General features: G+C 27.8%; 3 protein-coding genes across 13 annotated transcripts in view; all 3 read right to left on the reverse strand.

Annotated features, from left to right (window-relative positions):
* LOC100213921 (far upstream element-binding protein 3) overlaps window positions 1-8,861 on the reverse strand; it is a 36,164-nt gene extending 27,303 nt beyond the window's left edge. For 7 of the 11 annotated variants that reach the window (XM_065790435.1, XM_065790429.1, XM_065790434.1 and 4 more), the window contains exons 1-2: window positions 8,571-8,729; window positions 6,488-6,551 (exon numbers count right to left, since the gene is read on the reverse strand). In XM_065790435.1, the coding sequence (XP_065646507.1) occupies window positions 6,488-6,551; window positions 8,571-8,633 (127 nt within the window). In that variant the 5' untranslated portion in view covers window positions 8,634-8,729. Of the gene's footprint in view, window positions 1-6,487; window positions 6,552-8,570 lie in introns of all 11 variants that reach the window. The other 4 variants (XM_065790431.1, XM_065790430.1, XM_065790426.1 and 1 more) reach the window with 2 other exon arrangements.
* A 2,288-nt stretch (window positions 8,862-11,149) lies between these two features.
* Window positions 11,150-15,715, reverse strand: LOC136075967 (tigger transposable element-derived protein 1-like). Its single transcript, XM_065789419.1, has 3 exons — window positions 15,471-15,715; window positions 12,521-12,609; window positions 11,150-11,334 (listed from the first exon to the last, which is right to left on the reverse strand). Exons 1-3 carry the CDS (start codon window positions 15,713-15,715, stop codon window positions 11,150-11,152), a joined length of 519 nt encoding a protein of 172 aa, XP_065645491.1.
* On the reverse strand, window positions 15,716-16,500 carry LOC136075968 (tigger transposable element-derived protein 1-like). The gene is made up of 2 exons (XM_065789420.1): window positions 16,392-16,500; window positions 15,716-16,338 (listed from the first exon to the last, which is right to left on the reverse strand). The coding sequence occupies exons 1-2, from the start codon at window positions 16,498-16,500 to the stop codon at window positions 15,716-15,718; spliced, it is 732 nt and encodes a 243-aa protein (XP_065645492.1).
* Window positions 16,501-21,153: the final 4,653 nt, after the last annotated feature.

Here is a 21,153-nt window from a genome sequence, read left to right on the forward strand (position 1 = left end):
CTCAAGTTGAACTTCACTCAAGTTTGCTTCTTGCATTCCACCCTAAGAATTACAAAGTTACAAAAAATACAAAAAAAATTTATGACTATATTTTTATAATTATTATAAAATATTTGAAAATAATTTATAATAATTATAAAAATGTAAAAAGCTTTAGAAACAATTTTTTAAATTATTTCTCAGGCCTTGTTATGAAGTGTTATGCAGCCCGCATTTTGCTTGCGAAAAGGCGATTTCCCTATGCATTCAGCAGTTTTGCATTACGCAAAAACTTTTATCTTTTAGAATAGTTAAATTATCTTTTGATATCGTTTATGTGACATTTATTTAAAAGAAATAAAGCCGTAAGTGAAAGCATTTAACTGTAATTGTAAACTAATAGATTTTTTGTTAAAGAAACAGTTTGTTTAATAATTTTTTTGCTGCTGTTAAAAGTTAGTTAAAGAAAATAAAGTGTTTCAAGTTTATAATAATATTCCTTTTAAATATATAAATTAATTTTTGTCATAATAGTTTAAAAAATGCACAATTTATTTTAATGTAAATATTTTACTAATAAGATATTTTATTTTAAGTTTATTTTCAATTCAATAACGTAAAGTTTTAATGACATTTGTTTAATTTATAAAAATAAAATATGATCACGTTATGTTATTGATAAAACTGATAAAACTCTTTATTGTTTAAAAACACTATTAAAAAGAGTTCACAAAATAAATAAGAAAAAATTTATTAACAGTTAATAAAATAATTAAAAAGCAACGGTAAATTTATAAGAAAGCAAACAAATATTATGTTACGTTTTATGAAAAAAATGATTTTTCAAATAAGAACTAAGATAATAAATAAGCAAAAACAACTATTTTTTCATACCCAACTTTAGAATCAAAGTTGGGTAAAAGATAGTTGTTTTACCATTTAGATTTTTCGTATATTGAAGAATATAACTAAAAACATTTAAAAAAAAACAAAAAAAAAACAGGGTACACAGGTTTTGTTTTTGTAATTTATAAGCATGTTTCTTTTATATTTAAAGATTAAGAGTTAAACATGATTAACATCTATTACCTTAAAGTTTTTAATTATGCCTTTTTACAGATGCCTAAATAACTTATTTAAAAAGCGTTTGATTTTTAACCCTTTATTGTTAACTGTTGCTATATTGCAACAAAATCTTTTAATTGATTCTTGTTTTATTTAATATCAATTTAATATTTTTACAAACTAGCTTTGTTTTTAATACTAAAGTAAATGTTACGACTTTTGTGCTAATGGAAAATAAGGCATATTTACCATTCTTTTGGGTAAGTTTTACCTACTTGATAATTAATTAAAACTGTTCTCTTTTATCATCTTTATTTTATTACCATTGTTTAGCTGTTTTAAATGTGTAAAAACTAGGTTCTGCATATATAGGTGAAATAAGATAACACAAGGGCAATTATAATTGTTGCTGCTTGGCAATATTGAACATTAGTGACAGTATTTTTTGATTATATAATTTATTGTTTATAATATGTTATTTAGAGTATTTCTATTATTACCTCATTATACTAGCTTGATGATGATGACAACGATAATGATATAATGACAGTGGCAATATTAGAAATAAAATGAGTGGGAGGGGCAAGCTATAAATGTGATAAATACAAGACTACGCGACTATATTCCTAAAAAAAAACTGACCATAACTTAGATACTGTCTACTTTGGGGAAGAGGGGCATAACACCTCTTTCCCCATAGAATCATTTCTGAAAGATGATAATAGTGATAATCATTATCATTACATAGTGGAAAATAAGCAGTCAATTTGACTGGCTAACACATTTTATTTTTTTCTGTTTAAATTTTTATCTCAGTATTAGTTCTCATAACGAAACTTATACACACAAAAACTTTAAATATAATCAATGGATTTTTTTAATTTTAACTTGCACGTAACTAACATTCAAATTACCTCTAAATGTTATTAGTTTAAAATAACTCCAACACACAGATTTTCATTCAATTAAAAAAAAAGTTTGCTAATATCAATGCGATTTAATGAATTTTTTTCTTAAATATCAAAACAAACTTTATAAAAAATTAAAAAAAATTTAAACTGAATCATTAATACTAAAAAAATTGTTTTATAAAATGTTGAAAATTGTAAGTTTTGTTTGTCTCTTTTTATTTGCCTCCATTAAGATAGGTTGATGTTTGATAAGTTTATTACAATTTGATATTAGAAAGAAAAAAACATTGCAATATTTTGCATTAGCGAGAAAAAGCTACGAAAAAAAAAAATGAAAAAATTGAATGAAAAAAATAAATAAATAAACAAAGTACAGTTGAAAAGAAAATTATTCTCAGCTACCAGGGGCTATTCTAGACCATTTTCTATAGCATTAATTGTATTTGGGCACTGCCCAAATTAAAAACCTTTTTTTTTTAAACGCTTTTTACGCTAATGTTTTTTCCACAAAAAAAAACCGCCGATTTTCTGCTAAAGTTTGCCGGAACAAGGGGGTACCGCCACCCAAACTTTTTCCCTAGAATAGGCTCTGGCTACATATAAAAATTCTTAGTTAAATACAGCAATTATTATATATTTTTAAATTATTATGCAAATAATATATTAAATATTTTTATTTAAGTAATAAAATAAATAAAAACTTCAATCATTCATGAAAAAAAAGTTTTTACCACCAGTAAAATGAAAGTAATCTAAATAAGTGAGCAAAAAAAAAAAAAAAATTACATGTATATAACGCTATTTGTCAACGAAGCAAATTAAAGTAGCGTATCGTAAACTATTTTTAATACTTTTTTAAAATTTAAATAAATTTATGAAATTTTAGTATATGCATTTCCAAATTATATGATTATTTGTAAAATATTGTTTTTCGAAACTCTGATTTTTTTCAACCAGTCAAACATGACAGGAAAGAATTCATTTTGGGATGTCAAAATAGCAATTTAAGTCATTATGGGTGGTCATTGACTGTTAACGGGCCGTAATTTTCAACGCTGTCATCATGATGGTAATATTGATGTTAATAATGATAGTGATGATGATGAAGATAATGAGATGCGATGAAAAGTAACAGAATAAGCTTCTTAAGTTTGCAAGCAATATTGCATATGTACCTACAACGTCAAGAAAAGCCTTGAGCACTTAACCAGTTGGAAGACCATCATAAAGTTAAAAAATAACCTTTTAATTAAGGGCAGTTGTAAAGCTTAAGTGCCCTTGCTAACTTGTGATGTATCCAATGATTTATTAAATAATTGGCTAGAAAAACCATAATAGAGAATGGCCAGAAAAACCATAAAACAAAAATTCCCGCAAGTAATGGGTTAATGTTAATGGGTTACAGTCGAGAATATTGTACCATGTGCATTTTACTTTTATGTTGACAGGTGGAAATAACTTTTCAGAACTTTCATAAGAAAGCACTTTAGAGTCAGAGTTTTTTAAATATCTAAACTTGGGTTCTCTTTTTGGGTTTTCTTTTTTTTCACATTGCTCCTTTAAAAGTCAAATAAAAAAAGTTTCTTATTTTTTTTACATAGTTCAATTGCCATCTAAAATTCCTTATTAAGCTAAACTAATTTCTCAACATAATAATTACTTTAAAGGGATTCCCAAGTGCCGAAACATGTTGTGTTCATATCATAGATAAAAATTAAAAAATAAGTTTAAAGTTAATAAAACTTTCCAAAACAAATTATTAAATGAGATATTAACAAAAGTATAATAATAAAACATATTTACCGACAACAAATATAAGCGCATTAATCAGACTAGATTTAAAAAATAAAAATAGTCAAAGAGCTGGAACTTTCCTTTGTGAAAAACAAAATGGAGTTAAAAATTAAGAAGTTTTTTGTAAATATCTCATTCAATAATTTGTTTTTGAAAAGTTTAATTAACTTTTAACTTATTTCCTAATGTTTATCTATGATATGAACACAACTTGTCTTGGCACTTGGGGATATCTTTAAGATTGAAAAAATATAGATGTAGAAGAGTTATATTTATCAAGTGCTATGTATAGTTTTTTATTCTATTTAAACAAAATATACAAACCTTTATCTTTTACCTTTTTCATTACCTTTGTTGTAGAATTTTGCAATATGGTAACAAATTAAGTTGTTTTTTTTTGGAATATTTAATAGTTTTAATTATAAAACATTTAAATAATTTTTAAAATAAGTTTTTTAATATTCAACTAATGAAGGGTTAAAGGGATCCTAAAGTGTTGAGACAAGTTGTGTTCATATCAAATAGAATGATAAAAAAATGTTTGGGAAGAATTTTTTTAAGTAAAACAAAATAATAAAGGTATACCAAGAAAAACAAACTTTGTTGTTTTACTCGAGCTTGCCGTCTCCATGTTAGCCAATCTCGCCGCAATCTTTATAATTTATTCAAGCGCATTTAATTCCAAAGAGTTTTAGTAAATGACGCCATTGTCGAATTTCTTTTCTTTTGAATCAATATTATTTGTTTATGTTTTATTTGTTAATTAAAAAAGTGTTTATTATCAATCGTATGACTTTCATATAAATTTTATAGGAAGCTAAACAAAAGAATGTTTTTTATAAAGCGCGAGAACCAAATAAAATTAAGATTTTTATGTTAAAATAAATATTCTCTTAAATATAATAAATATTCAAAAAAGACATTGATCACCTTAAGATGAACTTTTTTTTCTAGTTTATTTAAGCTGTTTATCACTATGATGTCTTTGTTCTCCTATCGAAATAACATTTTACAAATTCTTAATTTTTAATTAATAAAGAATTTTGGTAAACGACATCATTTATTAGAGATATTTGCTAAATTCTTAAAATTTTAAAATATTTATAGATTTTACACTTAACAAATTTACAGACAGCTTTTTATTAATTAAAGCAATAACTAATGTTTTATGACAATAATTCAAGACAGATGGCGATTAAAATTGTTTATGTGTTGCAGCACATGTGTGCACACGTGTTAAAAACATATTATATTTAATAATTCCCAATTTATATCGTATTTGGCAAGTATTTTAGATTAAAACCTGTCCCTTAAAATTACAAATCAAAGTACTATCAATATTGACAATAAAAAGGTTTTCATTAAACAATTTCAATTTTCAAATTTATTTGATGCTACACTTTTTTACAATCTTGACCAATAATTGTTCAATTTTAAAAATAAAATGAAATAAGCAATGCATATTTTACAGAATAAATTTCATTAAATATATTCTTGCATGATTAAATAAGAATTTCGAGAATACTTGAACCCAATGAAAAGATAAGCAAATAAATGCTGTTAATTAAAAATAATAAGATTAACTCTTTCACTACCAGCCGCTTAAACAAAAGTCTTTACGTAGATATTTTGAATAAAATTTGGATAGCCTAACATTGACAACTAATTAACATTCAATTAGTAAATCTCTTTAAAAGCATAACAAATCATATATCAATATAGAACTGAACATAATGAGCTTTTTAATTAATAAGTTAACATGCATGAATGAACAATAAGAAATAAAAAGTGCTTAAAACCATAGTTTTATAAATAGTAATTAAAACATTAAATCCAAAACAAAACTCATTTTAAAGAATAAAAAGTATGTTTTTCTTCCAAATACGTTTTGACTTACTAAGTTAATTACTTATACATATCTAAAGAAGATTTTCTTAATCAAGGATTACTCTAGATTTTTAACTTTGTCAAGTGAAAACTTTTTATAACACAATACGGCTCTTATTTGTTCTTGATTATATAATATAACATTATATATAGTGATAAATATAACACAAAAATAATTTATAGCAACAGACAAGCTTAAAATATCTGAAATATTTTATTTATATTTTAAATGCAAACTTCACAAAAATTAAAAGTAAAATAACTAAAGAAATTCTACAGTAGTTTTTGATGAAAAAAACTCTTATATAATAAGTAACTAAACAAATTCTTTAGTAATCTTTAATAATAATAAAAAAATCTATAATTTGATAAATACAATGACGTCATTTACTAAAACTCTTTGGAATTAAAGACGCTTGAATAAATTATAAAGTCTGTAGATTGCAGCATATATTTTAAAGACTATGAGAGATTGGCTAACATGGAGACAGCAAGTTTTGAGTAAAACAATAAAGCTTGTTTTTCTTGGTATACCTTTATTATTTTGTTTTACTTGAAAAAATTCTGCCCAAAACATCTTTTTATTATTCTCTTTAATATAAACACAACTCGTCTTGGCACCTTGGGGTCCCTTTAAGAGATTTATTACATTTTACTAAAAATACTAAAAAATTTTTTATAGCTGAAATTCCCATTTTTACTGATGCGTTTATATATCAAAATAAAAGTATATTTTGAGTTTTAAGATTCCGTATAATTTGAAATTAGTTTAATATAGTGTACATTTGTTATAAAAGATTTTAAAACAGCAAAAGAAAGACGAGAAAAAGTTTTGAACACTGATAACTTACCATACTCCAAATAGTTATCAAGAGGAGTTCCAGATGATTGTTGTTGTTGCAACTTAGCGGCAATCTTTAAAAATAAAATTTTATATATTTTAAAATTTAAAAATCTTTCTTTGGGGCAACTTTAAAAATAAAATTTTATATATTTTAAAATTGACAGCACACTTCTTTACACATGAGGAAGTGGTGCAAAATTTTATTAAACACAACTTGTCAATCTTTAAGATCACTTTAAATTTATATGGTAGTGGTGTAGTGGTAGAACACTTGCCTCATAAGCAAGAAGTTTAAAGTTAAAACCCCACCACATCTCTAGTGTTCAATATTTTTGTCCGCACAGCAACCTTGTTTGTCAAGGTTCGTGTTTTAGAGTTATAAAGCTGAAAAAGGATTGTAACCACAACTAAAGAACCCTCCTCGACAATAGTGGCCTTCTAAGCCTTGGGGAGGTTAATAAAAATTAAAAAAAAAAAGTATTAACAATATTTAGTAATTATGCATTTAATTACTTCCTTAAGAATTTTCTTTGTTTCTTTGCTTAGCTTAAAACTGTGAGAGAACAACTGTTATAAATATTTAAAAACTTAACAATTTAAATCTGTAAATAATTTAAGCCTTAACAATAACACATTACCATTATAATATTTATAAAGAAATTATATATATACATATATATAAATATATATACAAACACAAATATATGTGTATATATATATATATATATATATATATATATATATATATATATATAAACTACAACAAAGAATTGTCAGTAATAAAATATTGATATGGGCTATAAGATTATTTTAAAGCCATAACCATTCACAACATATATATGTATATGTATGTATGTATGTATGTATGTATATATATATATATATATATATATATATATATAAATATATATATATATATATATATATATATATAAATATATATATATATATATATAAATATATATATACATATATACATGTGTCAACATTTATACATATTACTTAAATAATTATCATAATTTTAGTTTAATTTAAAATAGGTAATTTTACAGTTGAATGGCCTGAAAAAATTTCATTTTTTTGCATGTTGCACTCTCGTCAGTGGAGACCTCTCTAGTAACTAATTTATTCAGTATCAAATTATATTAACATAATTTTGATGCTGGATAAATAATTGTTATGAGTATAAAATATTTTAAGATTATATAATAAATATATCTGCTTTGAGTATCACATTACAGCATTTTAGCATCTAAATATCAAAATAAAAATCGATAGATAAATAAAAAAGGTATAATAAAACCAAATTAACACCTACTTTTTTTATTACCAAAGCTACTGAAAATGTTAGTAACTATTTTAAAAGCAGATATTTATTTTTTTAAAGTAAAACAAGGGAATTATATTTTTTCATTTTAAACACAAAACACATGGCAATAAAATACAAATTTAATAACTAAAAAATGTTGGGAAAAAAAAGAATTATGTAAATAGGAATTCCACATGAGTTTAGACTATAAAAAAATATTTAGTTTATGATTACATAAGTTTAATTTTTATTTATTTTATTTTTGTGTAATTGTTGAGCAAAACAGCAAGGAAAATGATTGTTAATTTTAATTAAACTTAATTAGTCTTAAGAACTGAGGATAACTAAATAAATATCCAACTATCTTATGAACATTAATTACTTGCAGGAACATTTAAGTAAAAAAAGATTATATTTTAAGAGTTTTAGCTATTGCTGTAAGATGATTTTTGTAAGAAATAGCAAGATTTGTAAAAACAAAAACATGCAAGTTATTGTAAGATAAGTTTTGGTGAGAAAGATATTTAATTCAGCTCTGAGCCATGCTTTACATTAGTGCAATACGTAGTTACTTATGTTATATATTTTATAATATAACAATTGATAAAAATAGAATTGGCACTATGACTAAAACGATTTGATCAGAATTTACACGTGCATATCAAGAACGCAGTGGCTAGTGATATCAACGTTGATATTTCGATAAAAGGGTCCTTTATTTTAATTTAGACTACAAAAACAAAATGCAAAGTCTCTTTCAAGATTTATCTTAAGCATTCACCTGTTTGGCACGAGCCATAGCGTCTTTAAGGGCATTCTGCTGATCAGTAGTTTGAGCAGCCATTGTTGCAAATGCGACCTTGATGTACTTTTAGTTCGAATGTATGGTAAGTGAATTGTGGGAAGGCGCAATTGCCTCTATTTCATTAAATTATACTTTTACCGTAAAAAGTGACTATTAAAAATTTACATAAATATTGCCGGAAAGGTCCCGAAAAATATTTTCGGTTAACGCTCAGTTCATTCTTATCGATTAAATCTAATCGTACACAAGCTAAAACAGTTTCGAGTTAACTGAAATATAAGGAATCCGGTTGCAAAACAAAACAGCCGGGTTTTCGAATATAACCGATGATCAAATATATTTGAGAATGAACTAGATTTAGATATGCTTCAGTAATTTCTAATTCAGTAAATAATCTTAGTGTGTTATATATAACATGATTTATATATAAAGCATCAAAATTAATTGCTGTTATAAAAAAATTTTTATAAATTTTTTTTTAATTTTTTCACTCTAAATTGAAAAAAGTGATAACTTTTGGGTTTGTCAGTAAATATTGTCAGGAACTAACTAAATCTATAATGTATTAAAACTTTATTATATTATTGACTTAATGTGTGATTGGTCTTTTACTTTATTGTAGTTGAATTACGATTGAATCAGTGGTTTAAAAAGGACATAAGTCCGTAAACAATAACTCTAGAGAAAACGAAAAAAGTTTTATCCAAAAGAATAAAATTTAAGAAAATGATGTGATGAGGTTTTTTATTCTTTTAACTGTTGGTTAAATAGGGTTTTTTTACACAAAATAAAACGAATATACAAGTATTAAAGGAAAAAAAAGCGCAGAAATTTACAAAAGACTCATTAGATATTGTCATCAAAAGCCGCTAGTAATTTACAAACCTCATAAAATTCCAATACATGAATAATGTTCCTAAATCGAAAAATTAATTAGACGTTTTAATTTTACGTTTAATTAATAAAACTTTTTAAAATTATTTTATATTAAAAATATAGAGAGTAAAACCAGGTTAAACCGCACACTTATCAATAAAAATTAAATAACTTTTTTATTTTTCATTTTTGCTTTTTCTTTTTTTTTTTTTTCATTAGATAGGTAATATAAAACTACATAAGATAACATATATGTTAAAAAAAAATAATAAAATTATCGAAAATGTTAAACGTAAAGAAAAAAAAATTGTGCGGTTTTAAGTGACACTCTGATAAATCCGTACACTTGAAAAAAAAACATTTTTTAATTATTTTTTTTAACACAACTTATGCTTAGGAAACTATATTAAAGTATTTACATTTTTTGCAGCAAAAAATTAAGTTCCAACTACAATTTCTTTGATTAAAATGTTTCTTTGCACAACCGTTCCCGACACATCAAATTTTCGCATTACAACATTTCTGTATGTAATTGTACTCTACACTTTTGACATTTTGCAACTTTTAATCGTTTGGCTGCTGGTACTTGTTCTTCATTAATGTTTTGCTAAGGTTGCTCAGCATTGGTATGCTCAGGCATTTGAGTAATTGGCATAGAGAGTCCACGCTTTGCGTTAAATTTAGCAACTTTCACGGCTTCCTTAGCTGCTTTTTCTTCATCTTTTTGTTTGAGAAACTTGATCACATTTTCTTTAGTAATACATTTTCCGCCAAGTTTTGACATGTTGCACTGCTTCGATTTCTTAATATGCGATTGATTTCTTGCTTGAAAAAACTTCTTCAACTCCATCTCGATACTGTTTTTGCAACGCTAAACACATGCTTGATATCTATCAAAACTTGAAGCTGGTGCAGTTGAGAAAGATGGTAATTGGTGTGTAGTTGGAGTAGGTGCTGCGGCGGCTGTTGAAGATGATGAAACTGTATCTGAGCAAGATGGTGTAGGTGGTGCGGAGGTTGCTAAAGTTGATGAAGGTAGATTAAAGGTTTGTGTAATTGCTAACGCCTTATGATTTACGTTGTTTTTATTAAGTGGAAATAAGCCAGTGTACTGGAAACCTGCGATTGCATGCAAGCGTGTAAAACATTTACCACTCTCGTACAGCAGTTTGAGCAACGGTGGAAAATTCTGTTTATCTAAATTCTTACATTTTGAGTCTTTGTAATACTTTGTAATAATTTTTCTTTCCATGCTTATTTGATATGACAATAGACACCTCTACCCAATGGTTGTAGAATATGTGAAGAATACTCTGGTAAACAAATTAAGTTTATAATGTGTTTTTTGCACAGCAATACCGCTTCCAATGCTATGTGAGTTGTATGCCCATTTAATACTAAAATATGAATACCACCAATTTGCTCAGTTTTGGGTGTAAGTACTTCTTTCAGCCATTCAATAAACGTATCATGTTCCATCCAACCTAATTTTAAAATTGAAAATTTGGTGTCAACTGGACCAACTCTTGCCCAGTCAGGACAAAAGTTTCTTTTGGCTATGTATGTCACAAATGGTGGTGCAAAATGCCCATCAGCATTGTAGTAATTGTTTACAGTATAATGGATTTTTTCATTGTTGCCAGCAAGTTTAAATGCACGTCTTGTCCCTTTTCAACACACTACGGTTGCTTTGCCTTAATCACCCAAAAATCTGTTTCATCACAATTCCAAATATGCGACCCAGAAGTTATATCAGTTTGTTTATATTGCTTGGCAACGCATTCAAAATAACGATCAATTAATTCTGGCGTACAAGAAGCGGCTCTTTTAGATGCTAAGTTATCCGCTTTTCTTGTTGAAATTTCTTATGATCATTTTTTCATAGAGGCATAAAACCAGTCTTTACCAGGCTTGCCATTTTTGAATAAGTGTAATTGATCTTCGCGTTTAAGGAAGCCACATACAAATTCATTTTGGGTTAAACCATAGTCCCAGTCACCAAGTAATTAGAACGCATCCACCATCGTGGGAAAGTTTTACTTGAGTAAGACTAGTCATGGGTAGCTCACTAATGCCTACAGAGTGCATGATAATTTTTTCCGCAACTTGTATAATTTATATAAATGATAATATAATTTTAGATCATACTTATAATGAATAGGAAACTATTATTGGTATAATACAGTTCAAAAGGTTGTTTGGCGTGACCTCTCTGCTATTAAAAAGCTAGCGACATCACGATGTTTAAAAAGGTTGCTAGCAAATGGTTAAGAAAGCTGGCTATTTGGCAAAATTACTTACTCACTCCTGTCTACATACCAAAACGTTGTCCAGCAGGGAGGATTAAGTTGGTGAGCGTACATGCAAATACTCTCTAACAGTTGTGTAGGTAGCCTGCCGCTATAAAGAAGCAAAACCGCATACTAACAAGACCGCGGTAGAAGTTGCAGATCCTTTCACTTACATAGTACGTGAACGGATCTGCAACTTGTCAAAGACTAGATTGCTTCCCGCGATTTCATGTCACCACTTGGCTTTTAGAGTTGACAAGGTGTGGCTTAAAACAGTTGCAAACCAGGAGCTGTTGAAAGTTTAAATTATATTTTAGCAGAACCGCTATTCGACCTGCAGTACGCTCAAGAGATCTTAATGGTAGTGAATCTTAATGCATTAAGATTCATTAAGATTAGGATTAAGATGCATTAAGACCATGGCAGTGGTTTGTACTTCGGAGAATTTGTTTGAGTGGGTGAGTTCACTTTCTTCCGTGATGGTAGCGCTCAATAATGAGCAAACAAAATTAATAGGTATAAAGCATAAAGATGAAGTCAAATTTCTAAATATAACTCACACTCCGTCACAACAAGATCATTTTCCACAAACTTTTAACATTTATTAGTTTTATTCATTCAAAGCAATTGATACAGCTTCAGGTAGTGATAATGCACGATGTTGTATTATTTATATCGCAGGTTTGGAACTAATTTTACATACTGAGTGATAAGTACTGAGTGATATAGACTTCTAACTTGTTTTTGTTCATTAATTACTCACTAAATCTTTATTCTGGAAAATTTGATGTTCAGGAGCAAGTAGATAGTCATTATGACTGTCACTCAGGTGCATTATTGGATGTGCACTATAAAAAAAAAATCAATTATTTTTTAAAAATAAATGGTTTATACACCAAACATAAAAATTTTTAGGGCAGGGTGGGGTAATGTGGGTCTAAGGGGTAATATGGGTCTAATCAACATTTATCAGTTTTTCAGAAGAAAAAATTTAGGTAGAAACTTTTTATTACTGTATGTTACAGGTGGTTAAAAGAGCTCTCTAAATTTTAATTATCAGCCTACTAGGCAAATTCTTCGGTACATTTTTATTCAAAAAGGTGCAAACATTTAAAGAGAGATTTTTATCGAAAACCTTAAACTTCAGAAAAAAGGTATTAAAAATGGAGTATATCACATAGAAAATAATTTATCAGGTAAAAAAAATGACCAGATAATTAGGTTCATTTAGCTTTAAGACGAAATGTGAGGCATAGCTTTCTTTTGAAATAAACTACATTTTTGGGGTTGGGTAATGTGGGTCTATATATCGATGTGCTTAGTACCGTAAAGAATGTAATGCTTATACAACAATAAATATTTTTGAAATGAAAATTAGTATAAATCAGAAGTCTGACTATGTTTCTGGACTCAATTTTTCTTAAGTGTTGCTATGGATTCCTTTAGATGATCATTAAAGATGTAATGATATCATGCTTTCAATTAAAATAGTGGATATTGCAGTGTAACGGTTTTAACGGTTTTAAAGGTTTGCAGTGTAAGGATGATGCGTTTATCATCACAACCTTTTCATAGAGCCTCTTTAGTCACTCATTAAAAAAAAGAAATAACTTTAATTTTTAAAGTAAAATAAAAATTCAACAACGCAAAACTCATTTCTTTTTTAATGTAAAAAATTGAAAACAAAAAAAATATTAAAACACATAAGGTAAAAAAAGATTGTTTTTATACTTTTACATAAAAATTAATATTTGTAATGTGTTAAGTTTCTCAATATCTAGAAATATCATGCTTTTCATCACTGGGGCCGGGTTTACTAGCCTATTTAAGTAATTAATTGCTTTGCATGCATGGCTTTGCAGACTTTACAATTTCAGCAACTTGTTTTTATGGGTGCTGGCCCATACAATATTTGCGTAAAAAGCTGACCATGTACAAGGCTAAAGTAAAGCATATTACGTAACTTACTATCAAGAAAAGGTCTTGACTTATACAGTTGTACATTGATTTATACCTATTACAGAGGACACCTTTATTTCAAGAAGACCAATATGGTTTCTCCATGACAAATTTTCATCAAAAAGTACTCCCAAAAATTTTGTGTCTTTTTATTTTTGTGTATTTTTCACGTTTAATTTTATTTTTATTAATAAACAGTTTAGACAGCTTTAACGAAAGAATAATCGATTTTTTTTTTTTTAATGAAAAAGAGTAAAGCTAGTTTTTTCACAATTTAGGGATAATTTATTTGCTATGAACCAGAGGTTGAAGTTTTTGAGTTCAATATTCATAGTTTCAAACAAAGTCTTTGCATCAGGATGATTAAAAAATAAATTTGTATCGTCAGCATACATAATTGTAGATATATTTTGGGAAGCTTTAAGCATATCGTTAATATATATTAAAAACAATAATGGACCTAGGATTGAACCCTGAGGAACTACACACGTAATATCAAAGGCTCCTGACTTTTATAGTAATACAAATTGCTTTCTGTTAGACAAGTACCTTTGAATCCACTTAAAAGTTGAGCCTATTATGCCGTAATATTTTAGCTTGGAAAGAAAAATACTGCGATCGACTGCATTAAAGGCCTTGGAAAGATCAATAAAAACTCCAAATACCAGATCCCCCTGTCCTCCTTGTCTCCAATGTCCCCCTTGGGTATTTGTATAAATAACGTGTCTATCGAAGCCTCGCTCTCTTGGAGTAACTTATCAAACAACAACGGACTCGAGCAACTCTTCTACAACTAGCTGTGATCTACGATCTCTTTGTGTTTATTGCTTATTTGTATAATAATACTATTATAATATATTAATAAGTTGAACTCGTTTTACAATACGACTCTAACGTAAAACAACAATAAGTACTTCGGCTTTTAAATTTGAATGTCATATATTCAATTTGGAGAATTAGATTATGATTTATTCTATATATTAAAACGATTCTTAAAAAAAAACTAGGGACATAGAACCACAAGAATGCCCTGCATTCTTTGAAAATTATTTTACAGAGATAGAAAAAAATATTCATTTTGCTTTTCTAATTTAGCGCTTTGAACGAGTAAAGTTTTTTTTGGCGTTTAAAACATCTAATAAAGTATTATTATTGTAAACTTTTGGTCAAATAATTTAAATAGAATACGTACTTAATGACTTCAGTTATATTTTAGTATAAGTTGGTATAAATCATTGAAAAAAGATGAAAATGAAACATAGGCCCAAATTACCCCACTAAACGGGGTAGTGTGGGTTTATAGAATACAACTCAAATTAGTGCTCCTTAGACATCTTTAAAAATCACTTTCATCACTAGAAGATATAATGACCTCGTCAGATCTGCATGCTAATGTACCATGAGAAATTTCTGCTGGTTTTTTTTCTTTGACAAGATAGTCGGTAATCAGACCCTTTGATGATTTGCCTAATTCTTTGTGAAGTTCTCGGTAGCCAGACATACAAAATTTCAGCTCACGTTGAAATTTCAAGGCGCGTTCTGAATTGTTGTCATTCACAAGGAAATAATGTTCTAATTTACTGGAAAGTTGGAGACCTTCTCGAATTAAATTTGCTTATTTCAGCAATTGCTAAGGCAGAATGGTTTATACAGTCCAAAATATTAAATTTTTTTCAAACTTTAGTAACTGTGGTTGGTTCTTTTTTCAAGTTTATCAAGAATGAATTGAAAAGTGAACTTTACATAATACTTCTTAAAGGTGGAAATAATTCCCTGATCTAATAGTTGAATAAGGCCGGTTGTATTTGAAGGGAAAAAAGCTAGTTCTATGTTTAGATATTCTAAATTTGCATGACCAGGTGCATTATCAAGAATTATTAGGATTTTAAATTCGAGACGCTTCTCTTTCATGTATTTTTTGACTTCTGGTACAATGCATTTATCGAACCATTCAGTGAAAATAGCAGTTGTCACCCAGGCCTTCTTGTTTGCCATCTAATGTACGGGCAGTTTTTTTAAATCTTTTCCTTTCAATGCACGTGGTTTCAAAGATTGATTTACAAGCAGCGGTTTCAACATTCTCCAATGCATTACTGCAAAGCAAAAAAGTAACTTGATCTTTTTTGCAGCTTTAAAACCACTTGCAGTTTTTTCGGACTTTGCAATGTAGGTACGGGTTGGCATTTTTTTGCAAAATAATCCAGTTTCTTCTGCGTTAAAAATTTGATCGGCACAATATCCGCCATCTTCGATAATTTTGGCTAGTTTTTCAGGATATTTTCTAGCAGCTTCTTTGTCGGCAGAAGCGATTTCATCTTTTATCTTCAGCTTATGAAAAGAATATCTTTTTAAAAAACCAGTAAGCCATCCTATGCTGGCCGAAAATTGTGCATTATTCCCATCTGAAGATGTAGATGGCTCCGATTCCTTCAGCTGCTTGTAAAATCGAAGAGCTTTCTGTTTAATTAAATGCCCATCTATTGGAATTCTTTTTTGAGTTAAATCTTTAATCCAAATTGCAAGCGCCTTTTCTGTTTTTTCTATTAGGGTGTCTCTTGAGTATGATGAAATTTTAGCACTCAAATTTGTACCAGAAATGACAGATTTTCTTGTTGCCACTTCATTTTTTTTATTGCTCTAACTATAGATTCGCCCAAATTAAAATGTTTACCTATGGCTGTAGATCCTTCTCCTTTTGCCAAACGATCCAAAATTATAAATTTATTTTCTAATGAAAATGCACTCCTCTGTTTTTGTTTTTTGTTATTATTATCACACATTTTTCTAAAATCAACAAAAACAATGGAATTTAGAGAAAAAAATTCTAGAAAAACTTACAATTCTTTCGAAAAAACTTATGTTGAAGTAAAACCTTTTTGTTAGAGTTTAGATTTCTACTAATACTAATAGAAATAAATAGCTGCATAGAACATTACAATTTACACATACAAAATATGAAAAGAATTTCAAAGCATGCTTTGTTTTCAAACGAATTATCAATTACGCACTAAAAGTTGAAAAAAAATAATTGATAAAAAAAAATTTCTGTTACACCGCATTATTTCAAAACCGCATAAAAAAACCCGCATAAAAAGAGAATTGAGTGTATATATGAGCCCATGAGATGCATAGTGGTACAAGTCACTTTTTTCCATATTTTGAGTTATTGCCACCAATGGTTAGCATTTTGTTTATTTTATTACCTGGCAGAGTGGTATAAGTCTAATGATATCAATAATGATGCTATTTTTATTTACTTCCTCTAAAACAGTTTGATGATTTATGATATGATGTCTATTAAATGCCTCTATATCTCAAAACTAGATACGAGTGACTTATACCACTATGCATCTCAGGGGCTCATATATATCTTTTGCTCAAAGTCAGAACACCCTATCTTATCCGTTATAAAATACAAAAACTAAGAAACTAACTGTAACATAACTAAAGAGTTATATTACCATTATGTTGGAAACCCTAAGATAACAGTAATTACCTGTTATGTTAACTGTATTGTTTAAAAATAATTTATTAATTATTTAAAATATGCTCCTAATATTTTTAGAATAGTTATAACGACTTTTCTTCTCTCGAAAAGAGAAACTCCATCTAAACTTTGGCAAAAAGAACTGGAATAACTACTTCTGCAAATGAAACTTCAAATTCAATATTTTGTTTGTTAAAATAGCGAATCATTTTTCTCAACCAACTTTACATCCATTACGCTTGATGCTACTAATGTTACAGCCACCAAGCTTCTTAAGAACTAAAATATTTTAAATTAAACAACTAATAAATTATAAGGCAAAAATAAATATTGTAAATAATAATTTAAAAAAACAATGTTTCAAACAAATCATTATAATACAAATACAATACTTTGCATTAAAAAACAACACAACATGATACAATACTTTGCATTAAAAAACAACATGATAAATATACATACTGAAAAGCTGAACAAGTGCAAACTTTATAAGTGCGAACTGACGTAAGTGAGAAGCAGTTGCAAAAACTGGCATATGTGCAAACTGGCATAAATGCGAATTGGCATAAGTGCGCCAAAAGAATTTGCAAATATTGGCATAAGTACAATCTGGCATAAGTGCGAAGCAGTTGCAAAAACTGGCATAAGTGCGCCAAAAGAATTTGAAAACAAGTGCATAAGTGCGAACATTAGAGCGAACTAGCATTTCACACTTATGCCAACTTGTATTTAAAAAATAAAAGTAACACGTTAAGTTTAATGAAAATTACCGGGTAAAAGAGCTTAGGATCCCCTACTTCTGTTTTTTAAATAAATTTAGCGTTGCGTAATATATGGACGATCCCTTAGCGAATAAATGTCTATTTGAGAGCAATTCTATATCTTTTTTTGACTTCATTTTTGGTGATTAATTTTTTTTTTAACTACAGAATTGACAACAAAGATTGCGGGTGTGAAATTTAACTCTTATCTTGAGCCAAAAATACCTCAAGCGCTTTAATCATTGTATGCTAATGACTTATTATAACGTTTGTAGTTGCACGTTATTATGATGTTACGGTTTCTCGCATAATTAAAAATTATCAGAAAGTGAAGCCCCGGCCAAAAAAAAACCTTCAAATTAGCGTGCTAACCCACAGTGGTACTGTGCTTAATAATATTACATCTTTCTGAAATATCTTTCTGAATAATATTAAAATAATGATTTGTTCAAACCTGCCCCAACCTTGGGTAGCTTTGAAATCGCATGGGGCAGTTTTGAAAATTACCGATAATCAAAAATAACTCAGATTTTTTCTTAAATAACTAGTTGTATATAAAATATTATTCAGTTTTGCTGCATACAAATTCTCATTGTCATATATTATACCTGTTTTTGCACTTTAATACTTTATACTAATTTTATTAATATAAAGTATTAAAGTTATTTTTATTTTATAAAGTATTAGAGTTATTTTTATTTACCAGTAATTTTCAAAACTGCCCCATGCGATTTCAAAGCTACCCAAGGTTGGGGCATCTTTAAACAAATCATTATTTTATTATTGTTCAGAAAAAAAATTTGAAAAAATTAAAAAATGAACTTTTTTTTTAATAAAAAGTTTAAACAATGTTCAAAGCTGCCGCCTTATTCTTCTACTTTTCCCAGAGGCGTCTGTTATAAATATTTTAGGACCTTAATACAATCATTTTTTGATGGTCGTAAAGTACCTTTTACTACGTTTGTCTTTTCTACCACTAACTCAAAGCAACTTTAAATCTTGACCGCGTTAATACAAACCTTAGCCTAGCCAATAAAAACTCTAAATCAATCATTACTCATAATCCAACACTACCCGCTCATCACTAACGCTGACGGTCTAGTTTACTTAAACTTATAACTTATAAACTTTATTTCGTTTAAATTTAACCTCATATGAATTTGCTGAGAGTTTGCATAAAAACTAAAAACAAGCATGATATATTCAAACCAAATACTACACAATCTGTACTTTAAAGAAGCCAATCGTTGACTTGTTGTAATTAATAGAAATAAATTTGCAGAGACTGATAAAGTTAATTCAAATACTAGGCAAAATATGTTTCAAAACTTTAATTTGATAAGTAATTTAATATTTTTTTGAGAATTAATAGAAGTACTTACGTAGCACCTATGCAACATATTTAATTTTTTACCTTAACTAACTTTCATTCAAGTTATCAGTCTCTTTTTCCACATAGTTGCAAGGGAATCTCCAACAACATCTTTTTGACATAAATACATAACTTCATGCATACATTCTCGCTGTATATACTAACAAATCAAAATTGTTAATAAAAAAAACAAATTAGAAACAATTTTATTTACACTTATATCTAGTTTACAAACTTTAAAGTATTAAAAATATAAACTCTATTATCATTAACTCACTAAAATTGGTTACAAAGTAATCGAATTTCTATGAATTATACAAAAGTTTTTTTGGCAATTCTTAAAATTTTTTTCAATCTTTGTTGTAATTATATTTTTAAATGGTTGTTTCTAATTTCAATATTACTAATGACCTCACTTCCGAAGAAGTGCAAAAGTTTGATTATAAATACGCAAAAAAACTGCAGGCTAATTCTTCTTTGATGGGAACGTATATGCGGATGTACAATGGTTTTCTTTGCTTCTAAAAATAAACTATTGCTCGCAATCAAACATATGTGCAGGGTTATAAGTCAATGAAAACTGTCTATTCAATCGCAAAATTTTCTTTGATGTTATCTATAAGCCTTCAAAATTTGTAGATATTCTAAAACCAGCATTAGTTATGGTAAAGTCTGGAGTTCCTGCTTTAGCTGCTTAACGTCGAGAAATCCCTTGTAATAATAGTAATAATAATAATATTAGTTATGACTTTTTATATATACTTTAATTGTGATGTTTCGTTTTTATTCAGGTGCAGAACTAGATAATACTAATCTTAAAAAATCACCAGACCTTCTCAAATCTTATCCAGCAGGTGCAACAAAAGCGCAACAAGATGTTTTTGAAGAATTCGATAGCATTCGGCCAATATTACACATTTATGACACCACAAGTTTTGAGAAACATTAACGCTATAAATAGAAGTACTTGCATTTTAGCAGAACACTGGAGAAAGACAAAACTGTTAGAAACAAAGTAGTCAAAGAAGAAAAGATAATAACACTGCAGTGTTATTATAGTGTAATAGTGGAACTTGCCATGGCAAGTTCCAGAAAAGATGTTTACTTTATATTACGTTAAAGCGTTATTAATAGAAACATTTTTTCAAAGCACTACATTCTTAATTCAATCGTTTTTAGTGACTAATATGCACTTTACTAAGCAGTATTTAGGAAATAAAAATATTGATCACAAGTACACAAATGACAAATATTTTTAGTTTAACCTTATTCTCATTGTAAAATGAATTTTCACATCAAAAAGTCATTTTACTATACGAATGAAAATAATAGCTTGGCAATCTTTTGGTTGAAAACGTGAAGAAGACGTTTGTTGCATTTCTTATTTTATATTTCTTTCAAATATTTTTAATGAGGTAGTTTTTGTCTAATACATTTTGGAAACAGTTAAAAACATACTGAGTTAGTGCGCTAACGCTTCTACTGACAAAAACGCCATTGCCGAAGGAATGGTTCATCTCCAAAAGCAGCATACACACATATATTTGCAGATACGCATAAATCCAAACGCGTGAATCCATTCTTTTTTAATATATATTTTTAACTTTTTATTTTATTTTTTATAAATACAATTTATAAATATTTCTAATGACTTTTTTTAGTTTTCGTCTATTACATTTTGCATATAAACAGATAAATTTTATACCAACTAGCCATTAAATAGTGTAACAAAATTTAAATACTCTTTACAATGTCTAAAGTAATTCTATATATACTGTAGGCCATCCCATTTTGACCCTCATGAACGAATTTT

Source organism: Hydra vulgaris, chromosome 02, assembly GCF_038396675.1.
Source record: "Hydra vulgaris chromosome 02, alternate assembly HydraT2T_AEP".
In the NCBI taxonomy this organism is placed as follows: Eukaryota; Metazoa; Cnidaria; class Hydrozoa; order Anthoathecata; family Hydridae; genus Hydra; species Hydra vulgaris.

Coding starts and splice junctions, on each gene's coding strand:
- LOC136075968 (XM_065789420.1), bottom strand. CDS start 16,500: ATGTGTGATAATAATAACAAAAAACAAAAACAGAGGAGTGCATTTTCA. Junction 16,339..16,391: donor AGAAGGATCTACAGCCATAG/GTAAACATTTTA, acceptor AAAAAAATGAAG/TGGCAACAAGAAAATCTGTC.
- LOC136075967 (XM_065789419.1), bottom strand. CDS start 15,715: ATGGCAAACAAGAAGGCCTGGGTGACAACTGCTATTTTCACTGAATGG. Junction 12,610..15,470: donor ATTATTTCCACCTTTAAGAA/GTATTATGTAAA, acceptor TTTTTTTTATAG/TGCACATCCAATAATGCACC. Junction 11,335..12,520: donor CCAGAATAAAGATTTAGTGA/GTAATTAATGAA, acceptor AATGATCATAAG/AAATTTCAACAAGAAAAGCG.